The 22,991-nt window shown below is 40.7% G+C and overlaps 1 protein-coding gene across 1 annotated transcript in view; it reads right to left on the reverse strand.

Moving 5' to 3' along the window:
* The window catches only part of IGSF22 (immunoglobulin superfamily member 22), a 201,510-nt gene that overhangs the window by 105,710 nt on the left and 72,809 nt on the right, over positions 1-22,991 (reverse strand). The window contains 3 exon segments of the mRNA XM_030560544.1: positions 1,501-1,584; positions 3,958-4,077; positions 5,045-5,226. Coding sequence (XP_030416404.1) covers positions 1,501-1,584; positions 3,958-4,077; positions 5,045-5,226 — 386 coding nt within the window.

Here is a 22,991-nt window from a genome sequence, read left to right on the forward strand (position 1 = left end):
GACGCGTAGGATTCCCATCTAGCCTATAGTAAACCAAGAGACTCTGTTTTTAAATTGCTTTGTTACATGAAAGTCCCAGATCACGTCAACACATTACAATGACTGCATTGGGCCAAATTCTGCTCTCCTTCACAAAGGTATAAATCAGGAGTAACTCTAAGCTTAAATGGAGTTACTCCTGATTCACAGCAGTAAAAATGAGATCAGATTTTTTGCCCATAGTGGACATTCACTGAGTTAATTCACGTGATATAAATGACTTGACTATAAAGGAGCCCCATGATGTTCTAACACACCTACAAAGGGGCTAGATACATTTCCCTAGGGAAATCGCACCCTTGTTATTCTGATTTACCTCATAATGCAGCTTGCAGTGTTTCCCTGTAAAACTGCCTTAACTTCACACAGTTCATAGAGAAAATGAAAAGTCCAATTCTTGTACTTTAATAAGTGCAATTACACCACTCATCAGAAGTTTATTATTTGATCACACAATATACCTGGCTAAACTGCAGCAGCATCAAAAAAGTAGAAAATTACACAGCCAGGCTAACCTCACTGCCCACGCCAGTGATCAGAATAATGGAGGTATTAACACTAATTTACTGTGCATGCTTTTAAAAAGCACATTCAGTCTGATACATTACGCAGAACCCTTCTGCAGTATATTGTCCCAGAGTGAAATTGACAATGGTCTATACTGCATTACAATGCTTACTTAACGCACATCACATGCATGTTAACTGTTGTTACCTCCTGGGCAGTCAGAAGGTATATGACAGAAAGGGCACTAGATCACAGTCTTATCAGCATTTCCATATTTGTAAACTCTATTTTCAAGAATTTCATTCCCTATCTCCAACATAAAAATATACTGGGGCCTTGGCACCCTGAGGTGTGTGACTGGAGTCCCCTGAATCACAGACTTCTTCCTAGATTTCCCAGGCAGCGCATGCTTTCATGCCAGCTGCACCATCAGTGGAGAAGGACAGAGAGCTCTCCCTCTGTTTCCAGCTGCCTGAGGACTAACAGAACATTAACAATAGGGGCCTGATTGATCTTGCTAAGCAGGTAGGGCCTCGGCCTACATACATAGGTGTATACAGTCCCAAATCTTTTCAGTGCTATGGGACAGCTCCTGTTGCCATGGGAGTTAATGGGTGCTTTGCACTTGACTGCTAAGGCAGTAAGATTAGATCCTTCTTTTGCTGGACTCCACCCTCCTGTTCAATGTAAGAATACATTCTCCACTTGTGCGTGGAGGAAATAAAGGGATCTGATGAATCACCATTCGTCAAGGAAACCCAACAAGGGAAAGTGCACTCCACACTTTTGCTACATAAAGTGTGCAGTAATTATGTGGAAATAGCCCAAAGGTATTATTTTGAAATCAAACAACTCAGAGTAAATGAGACACCCTGTAAGAACACACTGCAAGAGGGTGTGAATCCATTTAGTGCTGTTCAGTAAGAACACTGGACTTCTAATACAGTAGCTTACCAGAGTTCCTATGAGTAACAATCCTAGCGAAACTAAAGACAGCAGGAAATATAACATCGCAATGCTTCCAACTCTGGTCAGGTCCTGTGAAACAACAAAAATGACAACAACTCACAGAGCGATTAAGGGATAGGACATAAGGGAACACGTGAGAAACACTACCTATTGTTCACAAATTTTTTTATACTGCCATGTTTCTTTAGCATAAACTCTACGATCCGGAAACCTTGGGTTTTTTTCACATGTTATGTAAAGTGCTATGTCTATTTACAGCACCATGAGCAAAATCCATGCCTATGCACGATATGCTATCTGCAGGTCTTAAGCTGGCAGTAAGTAGTGCATAGGCCTCGCACTGGCCCTCAGCACAGGGGTGACTTTCACTCAATATGATGGTCAATAATAGGAACAAACTCACAAACTCCCACTAACCTCTACGGGAGTTCCGCTTGAGTAAGGACTGCAGGATTTGGCCCAGTACGGAAGTGTAAACAGATCAACGGTGAAATCCTGGCCCTGCTGAAGCAAGTGGCAGAACTCCCACTGACTTCAATAAAGCCAGTCTTTTAAAATTGGCTCATTAAGTACAGCTAAAGAGATCCATGTTGAAGAATCACTTTCCTGAACTTGAGCAGATTGTTTTCACTTTACCATTTTAAACCTTTCTTTTGAAAGGGAATGGTGCTGTAATAATAATAACCAATGATATGCATGAACATCTGTGCGAATGCAGACTAGTAGTATTTTTTAAACTATTTATTTAGAAAGTTTTAATAGGTTTACAAATTCTTGCCATTTAAATACCAGAAACAAAACAACCATTGCAAAAGTTAGCTTTTGTTTAGAGACATTATATGGGAATACAGTCATCAGATCTTTCTATTTAACAGGATGTTATCATATTACAGAGTAAGCATCATTACACTATCTTTGTCATCTCCAGTGATTTTATTAAATTGAGTGAAATCTCTATATACACATATTTAACAGACGAGGTATGTCTTCCAAATGTTTATATTCAAAAATTGGAAAGGTGTGCTGGGCTTTTTTGCAGGTCAATGTACTTTCAGACTTGTCTTATTGTGCTGCATTTTGAGAATCACACTCCTCCATACTGAACCTGCTTTATGTTTTCTTTTACTTCAAGTCATCTAATTCAGGACATTTCTGGGCTGAACAATTGATTTGTGATTGACAATTGCACTGCAAATAACATGCAGATAATTTAATACCTCCTACTGCAGGAGGAGTATTGATTATGCACAATGAATCCAACGAGAAAAAGTCATAGAAAAAGCACTTGTCTATAATAAACGAAAGGACAGGTAATATCCAAGTTCACAAACACTGTTCAGGGAACACTGAAAGCAGCCTCCACTGTACTTTAAGCACCTGACATAAGCAGTCAGATCTCCTATATGCATTGCACAGCTATTACTGGAAAAATTATGCACCATGACTCCAAACACTCACTTGGTAAATATTTTTGCCTGATTTTCAAAGGTGCTGATCATTGTAGCCCCATTGGTATGGACTTCAGCGTGAGCTGTACAAGCCCGCTAGGGACCTTGGGTACATACTCTTATTGTTAGCCTGTGCTTTAGCTATGCTAGCTAATGTCAGTGCAAGTATACCAGCCCATGCTGCAATCACATCTCTGACTGCAGCGCAGACACACCCTAAAGCTCTGTCTACATTAGAGACATTTGCACCAATGTAATTATACCGGTAACTCACCGGATTAAATCACACTAGTGTAAACCCCGCATTAGAGTGGTGTCACACACAAGGAAAGTTTCATAGATATAGTTTTGCCAGTGCAAATGTTTCTAATGTAGACGTGCCTAAGACTCTTTTAAAAAAAGAAAATCAAGAGAATTACTTTTATTTATCATCAGACTAATGATTTAAAATACATTTCTAATGAAATTACATAGGTTACACTCATCTTCTCCAGTGTGGACACATGGGCGTAACCGAGGCCAGAATCTGGCCCCTATGTTTCTCAGTAAGGGCTGGATTTGAGCTGGTAAACTGCTCTGGTGAGTCTTGTGAGCCTCTATCAGCTTCTGCAGAATCTAAGATATTTTATTTGCCTTCATAAATCGAGTTCTAGCCCTTCCCTTATGGTGAAGTAAAGCTTATAGGCTTGAATTTCCACTGCTTTGCTCCTTATGTAATCTTTTATTCCTCTGTGAAGCAGGTGCAAAGGTCTACATTCTGATTTAATAGCAGGGCGAAAAAGATTTGGCCTTGGAAGACTAATTCAATATACACTTGTTTCACGTGCGGGGGGAGGAGTTCTTCTCTATTCTAGAGCAGATACACAGTACAGCAATCACCGTGTTTTAATACAGTACATCTCTTTTATACATTTAATCCAAGAAGATACCAAAATTATTACCCAAGGCTATTGACCTTCGCCCTGCACTTAAATAGAGAAACAAGCAAACTTACCTCTCCTGGATCTGAGATGAACTGTTCAAATGGTGTTAGCAAGTAGGACAGCAGGTCAAAGGCATTCTGAGCTGTTGGGATTGTCCCAAAACCGCTGTACCATAACATCATGCAGAAAAGCTGTACAATCAATCAGATAATACATAATAAGCATTTCTCATTAGACAAACATTCATTTTCATTTCAAGACTGCATAATTAACTAATTTAGTTCTAATTGATTTTATGTTGATCATCGTTTTCACTTTAAGAAGTCAGGTATTTTCTATGCTGCAGCTTAACCAGAATAAAACGACAGAGAGCCTGATGCTCAGCTCATGTAAACCAGTGTAGCTACCTCGAGCTCAAAAGAGGGACGTTGATTTACACCAGCAAAACTCTGGCTAAGAGAATTTATAAAGAGGGATAGCATTTTATTCTTGAATTCTTAATGGAAGGCTATTAGAATGCATAAAATGCACAGCATACTACAACACAACTCTTACAAATGTATAAAGCTATAGCTATATCAAGACAGTTATACATATAGATACACACACATGTATGTTAATATGCAAAAAAATTCATTTCAAGCAGTTAGGATTGCTACTCACAACATGGCTGGCACCAACTCCCAAAAACAAGAAAATGAAGAGTTATGCCACCTACATGTACATACCCTTTACTACTCCTCCCAGAGGCACAAACTTTATCATTACCATATCATATACTATGCACCTCAATCTTGACTCCACCCCCATCTGTACACACACTTAACCACATTATCCTTCCCCAACATTATGTATATTTGGTACAGCAGTTGGTTGTGTTGGGAGAAGGCAGTCCGGCAAAGGGGGTATTTGCAGAAGGGTGGTTAAAGGGGGTGATAGAAGGCTGGCATATGCAAAGGGGCAGAGTTAAGGTTGCGATGGGTGGCCTGTGATGCATAGTAGTTGTAGTAATGATGAGTGTAGCACTGACTTCAATGCAGCTATGCCAACTGACACCAGCTGGGAATTACACAATACACAACTGAAATCTCTAACAACAACAGTTTTAAAAACTAAGGTTTCATTTTGAGCTAGTTATAAAGTATGCTAGTGCCTTACCAATATCTGCAAGAGGGCGAACAAATATACAACGCCTCCTGTCATTAATCCATTCCACCAGGCAGCCCAGCCATGCTGCAGAGTTCTCGGTGAGGCTTTCTGAGATTGTTCCTTCCCACTTTGCTGTCCTTGCTGTCCATCAGCTTCATCAATTGACTCCATCACTGTTGGCTTGGAGAGACCTTCAAATGCAAATTACATGAGCAGGGAATGAAAAGCAGTTTAACTCTGAAGCCGACACGGAGGCTGTGAGGAATATTATTTTTGTAAAGATGCTGGTTACCTCTCGGTTCTGCATCAGTAAGTGCAGCTCAAGATTCAAGCGTCACACTCTATTAGTACAGCAGTATTCACTTACCTTCGTCAGAAAAAGTAAGCGTGGGAGGATAAATTATTTTTCTTTTATTTCTGTAGTAACAGAACCTGGGGCTTTGTTGTTAATAAATTCTCATTTACATTGCTGCATCTTTCTTTTCTTCTTTTTTTCCTTAAGGAGCCCTGGGTTTGGTTCCCAGCTCTGGCCACTCATCTGCCGTATGATGCTGGGCAAATCATTTAATCTCTCTGCCTGTTTCCCCCTTACTCATTGCCAGTCTGGTCTATTTAGACTGCAAGATGTCAAGTCAGAGACAGTCTCTTACTATATGTTTGTACAGTTCCTAGCACAACACAGACCTTGATCTTGGTAGCAACCTCTAGGTGTAGTAAAAGTAATAAATAGACTGGTCTGATTTTGCTCTGACGGCTGATTACTACTGGTGCAGTGCCATTGGTGTCAATGGAGCTACACCAATTTACACCAGCTGACTGTCTAATCACAGAATAGTAGCATTTTATCCCCACTTTGTATAGGTGTAATTGAATTCACAGGCTGCGAGGCAGCAAGAAGTCAGACCCATTAACGTGAATGAAATTACTCCTAATTTATACTGGTGTACATTAGAAGAGAATCAAGCCCAGAGATTGCCCTGTGACCAAGACCATAGCCATGGCAACAAATCCTAAACCAAGCACACCAACATAGGATAATACCCACAGAAGGGCTATCATTGTGGTTTGCTGAGGTAAGATTTCTTCAGGATGCATCATTGTTCGTCACTGATTTTTCAAAAGATCCAAAAAACTGTAAACTTGGGAACTGATCCTCAGCTAGTGTCCATTGGCCATAGCTCCACTGAAGTAAACAGAACAATGGATTTACATCAGCTGAGGATCTGACCTTAAACACAGAAGATAAGACTTTATAGAAGCATGTTATCTCCCTACTTAAACAGAATACTGTGTGGATGGACAGAGCCAATAGCTTCTTATTCTCCCTTATCCAGCTGTTCTCCTATTCAACTGAAGGTCAGTGGTGCCCCTGTTTGAGAGAACAAGAGATGAGCCCAGACCAAAGGTACCCACAGTACAACACTCTTCTGCAGATGCAGTGCTGTGGACACAAGGTTTCAAAGGGGAAGCAGCATAGAGCAGACAGAGTATGCACAGCAACATGGGCACACACAAATGACATTGGTTTTCTTACATCACAATGAATTCTACCAGTATAACTTCTGCATACAGCTAGGCCTAAGAAAAACTTCCTCGACTAAAGAGGAGTGCAGAGTCTGGTCCTATTGTATGCAGAGCTAATAGTAGCACTATAGTTAAGGTTATCTAAAATGCCTTCAGTATAAGCCCAGTTGCATATAACTATGCCAAACTTTAGCAGTTTAGGTTGAAATTCTCTATGCTTGCTCTCAGCTTCAGGTTGATTTTTTAATTTTATTTCAACAAAAAACAGCACAGTCATTTCCCAGGACATGACTAGGGAAAAAGAAATAGCTTTGCCAATAGCAAATAATTTTCTCTTCCATTTGTCGAAGATTTCTAGTTTCTCTCTGTTTTGGAGCAGGAACTTGAAATTTGGTAGGAGTAATCCTGAGATGCGAGATGCTTTCCCAGGGAAAATATACTCAGATCTAGCTGAGTTATAAGCCTCTGAAAGTTTCCATTTGCACATGGTCAGTCCATCTTATTACAGTTTGTACCTAATGTCTCTAAATATTCTATTTGCTCTGAGCATGCCCCCAGCCTCACTGACCCTTCATATGTATTGAGTAATTCTCCTAGACCCCATACACCTTCCTGCATGCCAACTGCACTACGTATGCTCCTAGACCATAATGAGCCTCCTACATGGAAGTTATTTGGCTAGAGCTCTAGACAGGACACAGGCAAAGCAGCAACAAAGCACCTTTTCCCCTTTTACAGAAGGAACAGCTGAGGAGTTGCACAAGGTCACTTCTGGCAACGTTGGAAATAGAATCCAGCCTCTAACATGGCAGACACGACTTTTCATTCACGTAGCTAATCTGCCTATCAGAATGAATGGCTCAAAGCGATGTGCTTGGCTGTGGTGTCCATGATCTTGAGAACACAATCAGAGACAAGAACAGAACACAGGAATCCTGACTCCTAACATTCCATTGCTGTCTAGCAATAGTTGTGCAAGCAACTGGTAGTGTGTTACTTCCCCCTCAAGAAGCTAGACATCTGAAAGATAATAGTGTACTACTGCCATTAGCTCCCCCCTCCACACCTCAAGTGGTAGAGGTCTGTGTTATGCATCTAAAACTCATAGGTTCAAATCCTGCTGACGACTTATGTAGGGAGTCAATATGGTACCAGAGAACGGATATTTTTATTTTCCAGTTTTCTACATAAAAACCTAGGAAGTTACATACAAAATGTATGTTAAAATAACATTATGACTTCAAAGTCAAAAAGTCAGATGTTAGGAAATTCCAGAATTAAGGCCAGCCTTATCTATGCAAAGAAGTTACACCACTCTAATTAAAATCAGTTTTGAAAAAGTGGACTAAATACAAATACACCTATATAAGCCAATGTAAGCGTCCATGCAAGCTTCTGTGCTGATTTAACTATATCCATTTTAAAACAGACCTTAAATTAACCCAGTGCAAATCTGTGTGTTGACCAGGTGATAGTCTTTAATTACATGGTCTCATTCCATTTGTTCTAGAGCAGTGGTTCTCAACCAGGGGTCTGGAGCCCACTGGGGGGCCACAAGCAGGCCTCGGGGGGTCTGCCAAGCAGGGCTAGCATTAGACTTACTGGAGTCCAGGGCAGAAAGCCAAAGCCCTACCGCATGGGTCTGAAGCCCAGGGCCCTGAACACCATCACTCGGTGTTGAAGCTGAAGCCTGGGCAATGTAGCTTCGTGGGGGCCCCCCTGTGGTGTGGGGCCCAGGCAACTGCCCTGTTTGCTACCTGTAACTCTGCCCCAGGCTTTTACATGCAGAAAACCAGTTGTTATGGCACAAGTGAGCCATGGAGTTTTTATAGCATGTTTAGGGGGCCTCAGAAAGAAAAAGGTTGAGAACCCCTGTTTTACAGGATCCCTGCCTCATTCAGTGAACAGAAAGAGCTGTGAATGAGGCAGAGAGCTGCAAAAAGAGAAAGGATATCAGAGTTAAGGTACTGGACTGGGACTTGGGAATGCTGGTTTTATTCCTGGCTCTGCCACAGACTACCTATGTGATTTTCGACCAGACTATTATAGTGCATGCATACAAAAGAGATGATTAAGGGTGCACAGTCAATCTAACTGTGGCACTCCCTAATTACTTTGCCGGACTTTGAAACCCGATTGTTCTTTTGACATAGCTTTGTGCGCAATGTTAGTAAAACATATTCCACCAAAACCTATTATTTTCATTTGGCTGTTTTTGGCAGCAATTCATAATCATCCTGGATTTCTGGTTCACACAGATTGTGGTTCAGACACCGTAAGACTTGGCTCGTTGCCAAACTCCTCTGGTAAAAAAATCATTTTTGAGTCACAGTCCAATGCCATTACAAGCAGTCCTATGCTTGTAAGGCAACTTGAAATATCAAAATAGACAAAGCATTATCTAGTGCCATAATCTAACCTACTGTCCCTGCAGTTTGCAAATAAAGGGTTGCCAGTCTGGATCAGACCAATGGTTCACCTGGTCCATTATCCTGCTTCTGAAAGTGGCTTCCAGCATGAGATGGTTTTAGAGGAAGTAGCAAGAAACTCTGTAACAGATCCTCTCCCAATAGGAGACGTTTCTTCTTCACCTCACCAATCAGTGGTCAGTTTATGTCCTAATGCATATACCCAGAGGATTTCATTATTGCTCCCCCTATATTTGTAGCACTCTCTCCAAGCATATATGTAGATAGACAGACAGATAACATGATAGGAAAAAGAGAAATATATATAGTATTCGGAATCTTTAGAGTACTAGAATCCTGACTGCATGCTAAAGGGCAGCTATAGTCATGATGACTGAGATAATGATGCCTCGGAGCAACAAACATATGTGCCATGATTCAGAGGACAAGTGTTTCAGATGTTCAGTGTTGGGCTTATATTAGTGTGTACAAATCAGCAGGGAACTCCCAGAGTCTGACATTCATCTTTTACATTAGTGGTTTGTGGAAGAAATACAAACTCTCCAGAGCCATACATGCTGTAGTTTCCATTTCATCAGGAACCTTGTGCCCTCTCCAGTGGATGGATGCTAATGCTCAAGAGATTACTACAGCCCCATTTATAGTCAGATTTTACCATTTATTTTGGGAATAAAGACCCCTTCCCCTGCAAACAACAACAACAACATTTCTAATGGTGGAAAAAATGTACTATACCAATAAAAATGTGAACACTTACACAGTCATTACACGTTTACTCATATCCAATATATTGTACATATGAGAATCTTATATCTGGGAAATCCCACAAAGGGATTTTTAATCAGTAAAATCCAAAAACCTAAAACAACAGTTTCTGTGACTGTGATATTTCTCAGATCAATGGTGTATTGTGCTTATGCAACATATAGACCCCTAATAAAAACAGCATTTAGAAAGCAACATAAAGATCGTGTTTATATCAGGGCTGGTGTCCTGTGAGGGAGTGATAGACTGGGTTTAAATTCCCCTTAAGACCTAAGCACATAGAAGAAAACCTTGCTTCCCATTCCGTGAGCTGGAAAGCCTGAAAAGCAGCCAAAGACCAAGCAGGAGGACCAAGAAGACCAAATTGATCAAAGAGGGGGAACTCCAATTCATGCTTCATACCATGGAGGGTCACTCTAGGACAGTGCTGAAGGAAGAACATTTGTGGGAGAGCAAGAGGTACAGCCGGAGGATCCATGAACTAAACAGATCTATTTGTCGAAACCTCAGGATAGGAAGTGAGTAATGGGCCATGTCTGCTACTACTGCCCTGAGACAGCTGCAGCCACCATGCAGTGGCAGCTTGGCTGCATTGTGCCTTGACTCCCATTTGTCAATGGAAAGATTCCATGCCCTTCCCAAACTCTACACAAGCCACTCATCCTGCTTTCTGGGGGGTGGGGGTGGGGGTGTGAAAATTTCCCCTATGGAGAGATGTCCAAAAATAGGAAGCATTCTGAAGTATGAACATATTGGCAGAATTTTAATGCCAGGAACATTACTGATGTTTTAGATAAACATCCTAGACCCACACAAGACGCCTACATCTTCTGATGTTAAAATTCAGCCACCTGTTGAAATCGCGGTCACTGAGCTCCAGCTATCTACTTGGTAAATCTGTGATAGAATAGAGAATACTCAGTACATTTACACTGTTTATAGTGGCCTGTCACTTATGGGCACATGCATCTTCATTCTGTATGCAGGTGAGAGCCACTGGCACTATCCCTTTGCAACTATAATGAAACCTCTTTCAAGTCTTCAGGTAACCAGGGGAGATGCCTGGGGATGAGGTTCAGTTCAATAAGCAAACAGATGTCTGTCAGGTGTTGGCAACTTCAAGAATTTTTCCATAACGGAAGAGCAGCCTGAGCCAGACAGAGCAAGGTAAATGAGGCAAATAATCAGTGCAAGGAATGGATCTTAGGAACATTAGAAGGACGCTGTCCAGAGATTGCGTCATTCTCTCTTACCTCAAATGCAGTGAGGTGAGGAAGAATGGAAATGGGATAACTAATCTGCAAGCCAACGACCAACCTTGCCACCTTGAATCTCTCCACAGTCTGTAACGGGTGTCGGAAAATTGTGGTCTTCTTGGGATGGGACATCAGAAGCGGATAGCTGTCATATTCATGTGTCACAGAGAGCTTTTTGCATAGCAAATGGGTTCATTCCTGTCTCCCTTGGAATTTGACGGGTGGATCACTATCTCACAGCTCAAGATAGCTAAATTAAATGTCCTTATACTGGTCTTATGCCCAGTGGGCAGGCCATTAAATAAGATATGCCCTGTTGTTGCTGTTTATACATGGGTCTGATTTGTCCAAGAAAATCACTTCTTCTCACGGCCTTTGTGCTGCCTGATCATTGTTTCAAGATCTAATAGGTAACATTGAGAAGTATGGCAGTACTGTCTGATCTCTACTGTGGCCTTGATGCTGATAACTGACCTTTGGGTTCTCTAACTCTTTCCAAGTCTTCTCTAAACTACAGGCCACAATCCGGCATTTGTTGCTTCCATTCCGCTTCACCAGGGCATCACTCCATCTTTTTGACCTGCTGTCTTCAAAGTAGTCTGACATGGGTTTCTCCTTCAAGCAGCTGGATAAAATGTTGGCCAAGAGAAACAGGCCAGGGTTCTGAAAAGCATCTGTGTCAGAAGATAGAGTGACACAGTAAATAGGGTAAATAAGCCTCCCAAATGTAAGAGTCGGGGGGGAGGATTTACTCTGACTTAAATGAACTCGACTCAACATTTTAAATCCTCTCTGGAGCAAGTCCAAATTTTAGCATACACAGCACCCAAAAGCATGTGCTCAGTAAGCCTGTCATGTGAAACCACCAAGAGACCCGCTTCAGAAGATCAGACAACTGGATTCAAACACTGAAAACAACTTGGATAAATCTATATGTCCCAATTTGTGGATCACTTTATGCTATAATTCATCAAAGCAATTCTTAAGCCAGTTTGATATTTAACTGAAAGTCAGTGGAGCTCCCCTAAGACTCCTCTGTGCAATTTATAACGTTAACTACAACACTTTGCTTCAGCTGGAGCCTAAAATAAAGGTGAGGGGACAGGGTTTAAAGAAGAAATAAAATAGGACAATGATAATTATTTTAAACAAAAAGAGAAAGATCCCCCAAAAGGAATCAATCTGTATACCAGGAAGTTGATTTTCAGAGGTGCTGAGTGCCCTGTGGTATTTGTTTTGAGACTAAATTCTGTTTATCTGACACGGTCCTCATTTTCAGTTTTCAATATACTGCAAATTTTTGCACTGAAAACATCTAATACCTCATAAAAGTTGGAGGGTGGAAGGAAACTGGAAGTTTTGATAGTTGTGTAGGGCCCAGTTGAGACTTTCAATACTCAGTGAAACCACTTGCATATTAGCTAGATGTTCCTGCTAAAATGATCAGTGCTGAAATAACTAACAATGTTGGGATTTAATCTATCACTTTTAGGTTTCAGGGTTAACACTCTAATTGAGAGGAATGGGGAAGGTTATATCTTTCAGAACCATTGCCTCAGGCACTCTGCAAATTCAGGAAGATATCACTCGATCTGCTTAGACTTGGTTCCCCTTTTCCATGCCATTAGAAAGGGTTAGAAAAATTTTACCTTTTAAAATTAAAGTTCAGACTTAGAACACAATTCTGCAGCTGTGGAATTGTGTGATATCCTATATTCAAGGTTCCAGTGTCTTACATAAATGCACCTATAGATAGAAAGTGCCCACTTACTTTTCTTCAGTCTATTGTTGGAGCAATATCTATCTCATCCCCTTCTCTCTTCTGGAAGGAAAACAAGAAACAAAAATCCCTTTTTAGCTCAAAAAATGAAGATTTCAAATGCTTGGCCAGATGCTGGTGTGGTAGACAACAACCCAGAGATACCTGTGCTCATCCTTAAAACTGCCTTCCTTGCTATTAAGCGACCCCACAAGTGGCAGTTTGGACAAAGCTAAATGACCCAGACTTAGCTTCATCCAAACTTAACTTGGTAGGTTTTTGTCCTCAGCATAGTCTACAGACTGTGGAAGAGATTCGGTAGTGCAGATGGCAAGTGATGTCTGGGGAGATGTAAAAATTGCAATGTAGCGAATAAGGATAGGCACAAAGATCAGATCTCAATCCACCTCTCAAATTTAGTGGTGCTACAATTTGAGGCTTCTGTCTGAGGTCATCTCTAATAACTAGCAAAGAAAGAAAACATCAAGAGAAACAAAAGCAAGAATCAAAATGAACTGAGAGTCCTTTCAAGTAAACCATGCACAGGGAATTCGCAGAGTTAAGTCACAGAACAATCAGAAGCCATTTAACAGGAGATCAAAAAACATATGAAAAAATTAAATAATAAGGAATTCTTACATTTTAATAAAGCCTTTCATTCTACAGAAGCCCAAATGAGTTTATTGAGTTAACTATGGGCTTTAATTGGAAATGTGCAAGTGCAGCCAAGAAACAAGTTTGGACATATTGCTCTAGCTGTCTATACTGTAGGAATCAATTCCCACCTAGTGAAATGCAACCATCTCTGGGGTGGAATATGGCAGATGAGCAACAGGGCAGAAAGAAGCTGGCCAAAAAAGGTACACTTTATTGAAGATGTGGTTAAGAGATTAAGAAAGAAGTTAGATTTGAAAAGAGCGAGAGCATCTGCTGGTGACATGTTCCCACCTTCATTTTCTTCTGGTTTTATGTTGTCTCTTGCCCTCTTTCACCCATTTAGTTAAGTTCTCCCTTTCTCCTTCTGCTCTGTTCCATCTTTCCCTCATCTCTCTAATTGCTTCAAGAAGCAGCCACTAGTCCTGGAACCCACAAAGGGAGAGGCAATTCTTGACTTAGTCCTAAGTGGTGCACAGGTTCTAGCTCAAGAGGTGAATATAGCTGAATGGCTTGGTAATAGCAACCACAGTGTAATTAAATTTAACATCCTTGTAAGGGGAAATATCAAAGAAACCCACTACAGTATCATTTAACTTCAGAAAGGGGGCATACCCAAAAATGAGGAGACTCGTTAAACAAAAATTAAAGGGAACAGTCACAAGAGTGAAATGCCAGCAAACTGCATGGAGACACCACAACTGAGGCTCAAACTATATGTTATGACAAAGTTCCGACCTTGTCTCTGTGGGTCCTGAGCTTCCAGGAGGATTTACGCTAGCCTCAGAGGCTCACTGTGACCCTCCACGTAGTTCTTCTCTCTAGAGGCAAGAGTCACAGCCTACTGAACCATTTTCATCATAAGCCAGCAAGGGAGGTGGGAAGAAGCAACCCTCCCTTGCACAGTCTCTGTTGTCTCTCAGTCTCTGTGATTAATCATGGAGAGTGCGGGGGGGGGAGGATACCAGGCCCTCCCTCTACTCTGGGCTCCAGTCCAGGGACCCTAATAGTAGCAGCTATTGGTAGCTGACCTGTTGAAACAGGACGAGTAAAATTCCCTGGACCACTTCCCCACAGCACTCTTACCTCTGGGCCTCCTTCCTTGTGTCGGACAGGTTTTGTACTATCAGTTTTTTCAGCAGCACAGCTTCCTCCTACAGCTCCTGACACACACACACCTCACTGACTAACTGGGAGGCTTTTAACAAGTTCCAGCCAGTCTTTGACTGGCTTCAGGTATCCCAATCAACCTAGCTATCTCCACTGCTTTCTAGAAGGATCTTAATTGGCCACAGGTGTCTTGGTTAACCTGGAGCAACTGCCATTCTGTTACCCTGGTACCAGGGATTTGTTTAGCCTGGAAATAACATACTTGTTCCTCAGTACTTTCCTATACCATCTGGCCTTGCCCCGTCATAATGTATACTCCAAATTTAAAAAAAACTCACCAAAACAAAACAGTAAGAGCACCAAAAAATGCCGCCATGACTAAACAACAGCGTAAAAGAGGCAGTTAGAGACAAAAAGACTTCTTTTAAAAATTAGAAGCCAAATCCTTACTGAGGATAATAGAAAGGAGCATAAATTCTGGACCCAGATTTCCTGAGACCCGGGGCTGTGCCTTAATCACCAGGACATCCTTCCTTTGCTCTGTCAATTTCTGTACAAACTCCGAGAACAAACCAACCATTCTGTGTTCCTCCTCTCTACTGTAAATAAGGTCTGCAGAAAAACAAACAGCCCCATCCATAATGGCCTATCCTAATCTCTGGAGGAACTGAATGGGAATCTTGCACCTGAGTGTTTGAGCCCAGTTAGCTGACTTTCTACTCAGCTGTTCCCAGCTCAACCGCTGAGTCACAAACACTCTCCACTTCATTTTCACACTGCTCCCACTCAGTCCATCTGCCATTTCATATGGGAAGGGTGGGAGGGGAGAAAAAGAGGCAAGAAATATTCTCATTCACCCATGCCCATTCTTACGGTATGCAGGGTCACAAGCAAGAACAGGAGCCCAAGCTGCCAGAGAGGGGTACTGAAAAAAAAATCAGATGGCATGGCACACAACCTCCCCCTCTTCTTCCAGTACCAGACAACATGTTGCAGGCCTGAGCAGATTTCCAACCAGTCACTTTAATTGCTAATGCTTGAGAGCCTATTCCAAAGGGAGGGCAGTCTGTCCATTAATTTCAATGAGCTTTGGCTCAGCCCTTGAGTTTGTCCCTGTGTTCTCTGCATCACAAAAGCTCTCTACCATGCTGTAATTCTTCTACACTCCAAAACTTTTTGAGCCACTGTCTAGTAATTGACTGTTGCTGCATGAAGATGGCTTGATGACAGGTTAAAAATACCATCTTTGGGCAGATCACATCCCTACTAAGGTTATCTTTATAGAAAGGCACTCCTACAATAACTAAAATGTTCAAGTGCCCACAGAATCCTTCTTCCAAAAATCAAGATCAGAATTCCATTAACAATTCTGTGGACACTTATAAGCCCATAAAGAATCCACTTCATTGACGAGGAAGAGCTAAACAGGTGTTAAAAACTAGTAAATGCTTATTTTAATCTGTAAAATAAATTATGTTACTCTGAAGCAACACGGGGTCCAGATACACTGAGCAAGAAGATGCAAATTTACATATGAGACCAGAACTGCACACAGTAAGCCAGATGAGGTCTCGCCAGTGCCTTGTATTGTGGTAATAACACTTCCCTGTTTCTACTGGCAATACCTCACTTGATGCATTCTAGGATTGAATAAGCCTTTTTCACAGATGCATCACACTGGTGGCTCACAATCATCCTGTGATTGACCAATATACCCAACTTTTTCTCCTCCTCTGACTCTTCCTACTGATAAGTCCCCAGTTTATACCAAAAATTCTTGTGGTTAGTCTCTGAGTGCATGACCATGCCCTTTGCACTGTTACTCCAGTTTTCAAGGCTGTCCAAATCTTCCTGTCTGATGGTCTAGTCCTCCTCCATATTGGGAATACTAGAAGAGCTCTGTATAATCTCGAAAGCTTGTCTCTCTCAATAACAGAAGTTGGTCCAGTAAAAGATATTAACTTACCCACACGGTCTTTCAAATATCCTGGGACCAACACAGCTATGACAACATTGCAACCCAACTTTACGTCATCTGCAAATTTTATTAGCACACACCCACTTTTTTTGCCAAGTTCATTAAAGAAAATGTTAAATAAGATTGGTCCCAAGGTCAGAAATTCCACTAGTAATGTCTCTCCAGCAGGACAGTTCACTTTTCCACATGACCCTTTAACCAGTTCTTACCCACCTTTCAATTCCCATATTAATCCCCATCTTCTCTAATTTAACTATTAATTAACTATGGAACTGTATCAAATGCTTTACAGAAATCCAGGTAGAATAGATTTACTACATTTCCTTTGTCTAGAAAATCTGTTAGCTTCTCAAAGAACAGAACAGGTTGATCTAGCATGATCTAGTTTTAGTAAAACCATGTTATATTTTATTCCAATTACCATTTAACATTTAACTACTCTCTTTTTCAAAATTTCTTCTAAGACTTTGTATGCAATTGAGGTCAAACTAATGGGCCTGTAGTTTCCTGGATCATTTTTTTTCCATTCTTAAATGTAGGTACTATATTTGCAGGTCTCCAGTCATATGTACAATCAAGATTTGATGGATTCATTTAAAATCCTTGCTATTGGTCTTACAATTTCTTGTGCCAGTTCCCTTAATATTCTTGGATGGAGATTAACCAGGCACCCCGATTTGGTCCCATTAAGTTGTTTGAGTATGGCTTCTACCTCGGATGTGGTAATTTCTGTTTCCATATTCTTATTCCCATTAGCCACCCTGCTACTGTCCTGAAGCTCCTCATTACTCTTATTAAAAACTGAGGCAAAGTATTCACTTAGATGTTGGGCCATACCTAGATTATATTTAGTCTTCACTCCATCCTCAATGTTTAGCAGTCCTATTTCTTTTTGCCTGGTTTTCTTTTCATTTATATAGCTAAAGACCCTTTTACTACTGGTTTTACTTTCCTTTGCAAGGTCTGCTTGGCTTTCTGCAGGTCTCAGTTTTTCTCTATACTTTCTAACCTCCAAGTGGTAGCTTTCCTTGCTGATCCATCCCTTCTTCCATTGCTTGTAGTCTTTCTGCTTTCTCTTAATAACCTCTTCAAGATGCTTGTTCAGTTTGGTCTGCAACCCTTCCCTATGAATTCCTTCCCTTGCTTGGGATGCAGGCCTCAGCTAGTTTCTGCAACTTTGACTTAAAACAATTCCAAGCCTCTTCCACATACAGATTTTTGAGTTCTTCAGCCTGGCCCATTCCCGAACTAATTTCCTTAATTGTTGAAAGTTTTCCTCTTTTGAAATCAAGGACCCTAGTTGCAGACCTTTTATCCTTCCATTTAATTTAAACAGAATTAACTCATGATCACTTGAACTACCGTTGACCTCTGCAAACAGTTCTTCTATGAAGTCCTTGATACTTATCAATATCAAATCTAAAATAGCATCACTTCTTATTGGTTTAGTGATTATTTGGTGAAGAAATCTGTCAGCTATATCCTCCAGGAATATAAGATCTCTACCATTATTAGCAGCACTTGTCCTCCAATCTATATCTAGGAAATTAAAGTCTCCCATAACCACACAATTCCCAGTAGCACTTATTTCACTAAAAATATTAAAGAGATCTCTATCCATATCCAAATTGGATCCTGAGAGTCTGCAGTAGACCCCAAGGACTATCCCAGTGGACTGTATATTACCTTTCTTCCCCAAAGTGATTTTGACCCAAACAAATTCCATTTTAGCTATTCCATCACTTCTAATTTCTTTATTGTCTACCTAATCATTAATATACAATGCTACTCCACCACTTTTACCTTTATTTCTGTCTTTCCTGAACAGCACATACCCTTCAATACATGTATTCCAGTCATGATTACTGCTCCACTGTAATATTTCATTTCCTGCACCACTAGTTCTAGTTCCTTATCACAGGATGTCACTTGATTTCTACAAGATCTTATTTGAAATGAGCCATACTTTTTCCTCCAAGAAATGCAATTGATTATAAAATATCATAGTTAGAAGTGGAGTTAACTTTTTAGTATTCAAAATAGACAATTAAAAACCAGAATATAATAATTTCTTCTACATTTTAACAGCATCAGTCTATTGTAAATCTGCACTGATGTCACTGCAAATGACAATTATTTTTATTTAGACGTAAACACAAACCCATCCTGCACTTTTGCTGGGAAGCTACACATTCATTAGCTATATAAATTCCAGTTACATGCATTTGGTTGGTGAAAAGACATTTTCAAATGTGTTTTGTACCCAAATAGATAAGTAAACAGATAAAGAACATCATATTTTATTCAAAATGATTCAATATTTATTTTTCTGGAGTTAATCTAGTATTTTCCTCCCTAATAATGGTTATTAATGCATTATGGCACATCTTCACTGCTGCCATGGTCTTGGAAACACATGTGCACCTGCTTAACTTTAAGCTTGTGAGTAGCTCTCCTGAAGTCACTTAATGTTAAGGATGTGCATAATCTCATTATGTGTGAATTTGTTTGCAAGATCGGGTCCTTCAGTCGTTGATTAACAGTGAATGGGCTATACATTTTTCAATGCACTCTCTTTTTTTTTTTTTTTTTTTTTTTAAAAGGTAGGGGAAGGCAAAATAGTATATGGATCAAAGGTGGGGGGTGGGGTCATCTTTTGTTAAAACAGCCTAATTAATTTCTTTCTGAATCTGTAATTTATTCATTTCTGGGCTGAATTGAAGTGAATGTAAATTGTCAGCCTAGAGCAGATTTTTATGGCTGAGTACAGTTCCTCCTCTCAAGAGCCGTAGTAGCAATGATATGTGCTAATAATGAACACTTTTCACATTGCCTATTTGTTGATGAATGCTTTGATGAACACAACGTATGCTCTTCTAACACAGCCAACTCCTGCACACATCAAAACTCCTTTGAAAAGAATGAAGCAAACCTTTCATTTCCTTCATAATGCACAGATTCAATGCTCAGTACAAATCCTGAGGAGAGGCAGTTGCTGCACTTCTGCAATAACCGTTTTTTAGGCTTTAAAGCCTTCATTTCATTTACAGCTACAGCCACACTCTCTCTCTCTCTCTCGTATTTAGGGTGAGTGGCACTTTCTCCCAAGAGCCAGATGCTACTCAAAGTGAGTAAGGATTGGGGGGCCTTACTCTGGCAGCTAATAAATACATAAAATCATTTGGGTAAAAAAATTTAAAACTGACAGACTGAGGAACCTAAGTCAGGTGCATTTGAAAATTTAATCTTTAATTACCAGAGGGTAAGCCGTGTTAGTCTGGGTCTGTAAAAGCAGCAAAGAATCCTGTGGCACCTTATAGACTAACAGACGTTTTGGAGCATGAGCTTTCGTGGGTGAATACCCACTTCCTCAGATGCATTCACCCACGAAAGCTCATGCTCCAAAACATCTGTTAGTCTATAAGGTGCCACAGGATTCTTTCCATCTTTAATTACGCGTACACTACAACCTAAAAGTGTGATTTCCAACTTGCATACACATACTCACACTAGCTCTCATGCAGCTAGCATGTGTATAATAAAGTGTAGCGGCAGTAGCATGGGCAGTGGCGGTGAAGATAAGGCTTAGCCATACCAAGCACATGCCTACTGGTTTCAGGCAAGTTCGTACTTAGCATATCTAAGCCGATCCTTCAGCTGCCCGTGTGACTGAAGCTATGCTACTATTTGTATTCGTGCTATCCCAACAAAAGCTAGAGCCACATATATGTACGTGAGCTGGGAATCACACTCCTAGCTCATGGTGTAGACCAGGGGTTGGCAACTTATGGCACGTGTGCTGAAGGCGGCACGGAAGCTGATTTTCAGCGGCACTCACACTGCCCGGGTCCTGGTCTGGGGAGCGCTGCATTTTAATTTAATTTTAAATGAAGATTCTTAAACATTTTTAAAACTTTATTTACTTTACATACAACAATAGTTTAGTTATATATTATAGACTTATAGAAAGAAACATTCTAAAAATGTTACAATGTATTACTGGCATGCGAAACCCTAAATGAGAGTGAATAAATGAAGACTCGGCACACCACTGCTGAAAGGTTGCTGACCCCTGGTGTAGACCTAGCTTTGGTTCACTTTATAGGATTGCCTACAAGATTTCATTAAACACACACACCCTTCCACCAGGGGTACAATTTTAACCGCCAGTAGAGCCAGATTGTGACCCTTTATTCCATTGCATCAGCTACCCATATCACTGGGCAGCAGCAGAGGAAGGAGATGGATGATGATAATGATTTAGGGCATAGAAAAGCTTTCATGTGAAAAGAGACTGAAAGGATTGGGAGTGTTTACCTTAGATAGGAGACATGAATGAATCGTATAGGGAAGGCAGATCAGGAACTGCTGTTCACTCTGTTTGGCAATATAGGAACCAGGGGACAGTCCTTGAAACTGAGCAAATTCAAAACACATACATGGAAATATTTTTACGAACAGTGCACTATTAGCCTGTTGTTATGCTCCGAAGCACCCTAGGACAGCAATCCCCAAACATGGGGAAACAGAAGCAGACAAGCAAGGAAGTGATCAATCAAAACATGTAATAACCATGAACCAGTTAATTCAGCAACAGTCTGAACAAATCATAACAGTCCAAATGGCAGATACGTAGCAGCAGGTTCCTGAGTAACTGCACACACCCAATGCTACGTACACATGCACTGGAACACTGAATTCAGGGAGCAGGAACCAGGAAACAAACAGGCCAGGCAATACACATGCACACCAGTCATTGTACTTGTAGAACTCTGTCACAGGACATCACTTAGGCCAAGGAGCGCAGCAGGATTAAAAAAAGGATCAGACGTTTATATGGATAATGAAAATATCCAGCGTATACAATATTAAAAAAACAAACGAGTTTTTGGAGGGATAGAAATCTTCAGGCTCCAGGGCATAAGTCAAGCTCTAAGGATTGGAAGTTAGTTGGAAACTTTCCCTGGGGCAGGTTTTACCATAATTGTTTATTACAGTGTTTCTTGCATCTTCCTCTGAAGCAGCTGGTGTTGACCACTGTTGGCAACAGGATAATGGACTAGATCAGGGGTCAGCTGCCTTTCAGCAGTGGTGTGCTGAGTCTTCATTTATTCACTCTAATTTAAGGTTTCGTGTGCCAGTAATATTAAATAAATGGTATTCTGTTATTGTTTAACAGCGCTATTAATTGAACGATTACACAAGATTATTTTTTTTTAATTGCTTGACAGCCCTACTTTAGGCTGGTCTTATTTACATCAGTGTCACAAGCCGGTCCTTTACAGGGACCGAGCCTCACTTATGATGTAACGTTTTTAACACTGTAACATTTTTAGAAGGTCTCTTTCTATAAGTTTATAATATATAACTAAACTATTGTTGTATGTAAAGTAAATAAGGTTTTTAAAATGTTTAAGAAGCTTCATTTAAAATTAAATTAAAATGCAGAGCCCCCTGGACCGGTGGCCAGGACCTGGGCAGTGTGAGTGTCACTGAAAATCAGCTCGCGTTGCCGCCTTTGGCACCTGTGCCATATGTTGCCTACTCCGGGCTAGATGAAGCAGGTGGTCTGATCCAGTCTGACAATTCTATGTTCCCAACAATATACAAAGATTTAAAGGTTAGGTTGATACAAAGGGGAAATAACTAGGAGTAAAAGGATGCAATACAGAATGGTAACTTTTAGTATAGATACCTGGCAAAAAAATATTCCTGACATTGAAATTGATAGAGCTGTGAAATCTTTCAAGGGAAATGACTGGAGCAAAGCACTCTTTTTTATTAGTAGTATTAGTTCTACAGGGTGCTCAACCAAGATTTGAGCCCCACTGCGCTAGGAACTACATATACACCCATAGTAAGAGACAATCCCTTTCCCAACCATTGTACAAGCAATGTAGATAAGACAGAAAGGGTGGGAGAAAGGAAGTATTATTATTCCTATTTTACAGATGGGGAATTGAGAGACAGAGCATGAATAACTTGCCTGAGGAAGTCTGTGGCAGAGCTGGGAATAGAATCTAGAGCTCCTGAGTTCCCCTTCAGAGTCTTAACTATGCTAGAAGATATACTGAAGGGAAAAAACTTGCACTGGCAACCTGGTGTTCTCTATTGTTGGAGGCTATATGCAAAGGTTTCATTCTAAAGCTTTAAGGAAGGTTCCAAAATGACAACAGTAATTACCCACCATCCTTTCAGAGACATTTCACTGTTTATCAGGGGCAAGCAGTTATGAACATTTGAACCTTCAGACTGAGCAGGAGTCAGACAGTGTTACACTGACTAGGATTTTAACATAATAGCCCCATTTCTACCCTCAATGACACCTATGTGATCCCTCTAAAGTTACAGAGGACATCACTTGGCCCAATAACAGAGGACATCACTTGTAACAGAGGACATCACTTGGCCCAATAATTAAGGGCCAGATTCTGTCACCCATAGGTGTGCAGAGTGATTACTTGTTATGTCATCACCAAGT

This window comes from Gopherus evgoodei, chromosome 4 (genome assembly GCF_007399415.2).
Source record: "Gopherus evgoodei ecotype Sinaloan lineage chromosome 4, rGopEvg1_v1.p, whole genome shotgun sequence".
NCBI classification, from domain to species: Eukaryota; Metazoa; Chordata; order Testudines; family Testudinidae; genus Gopherus; species Gopherus evgoodei.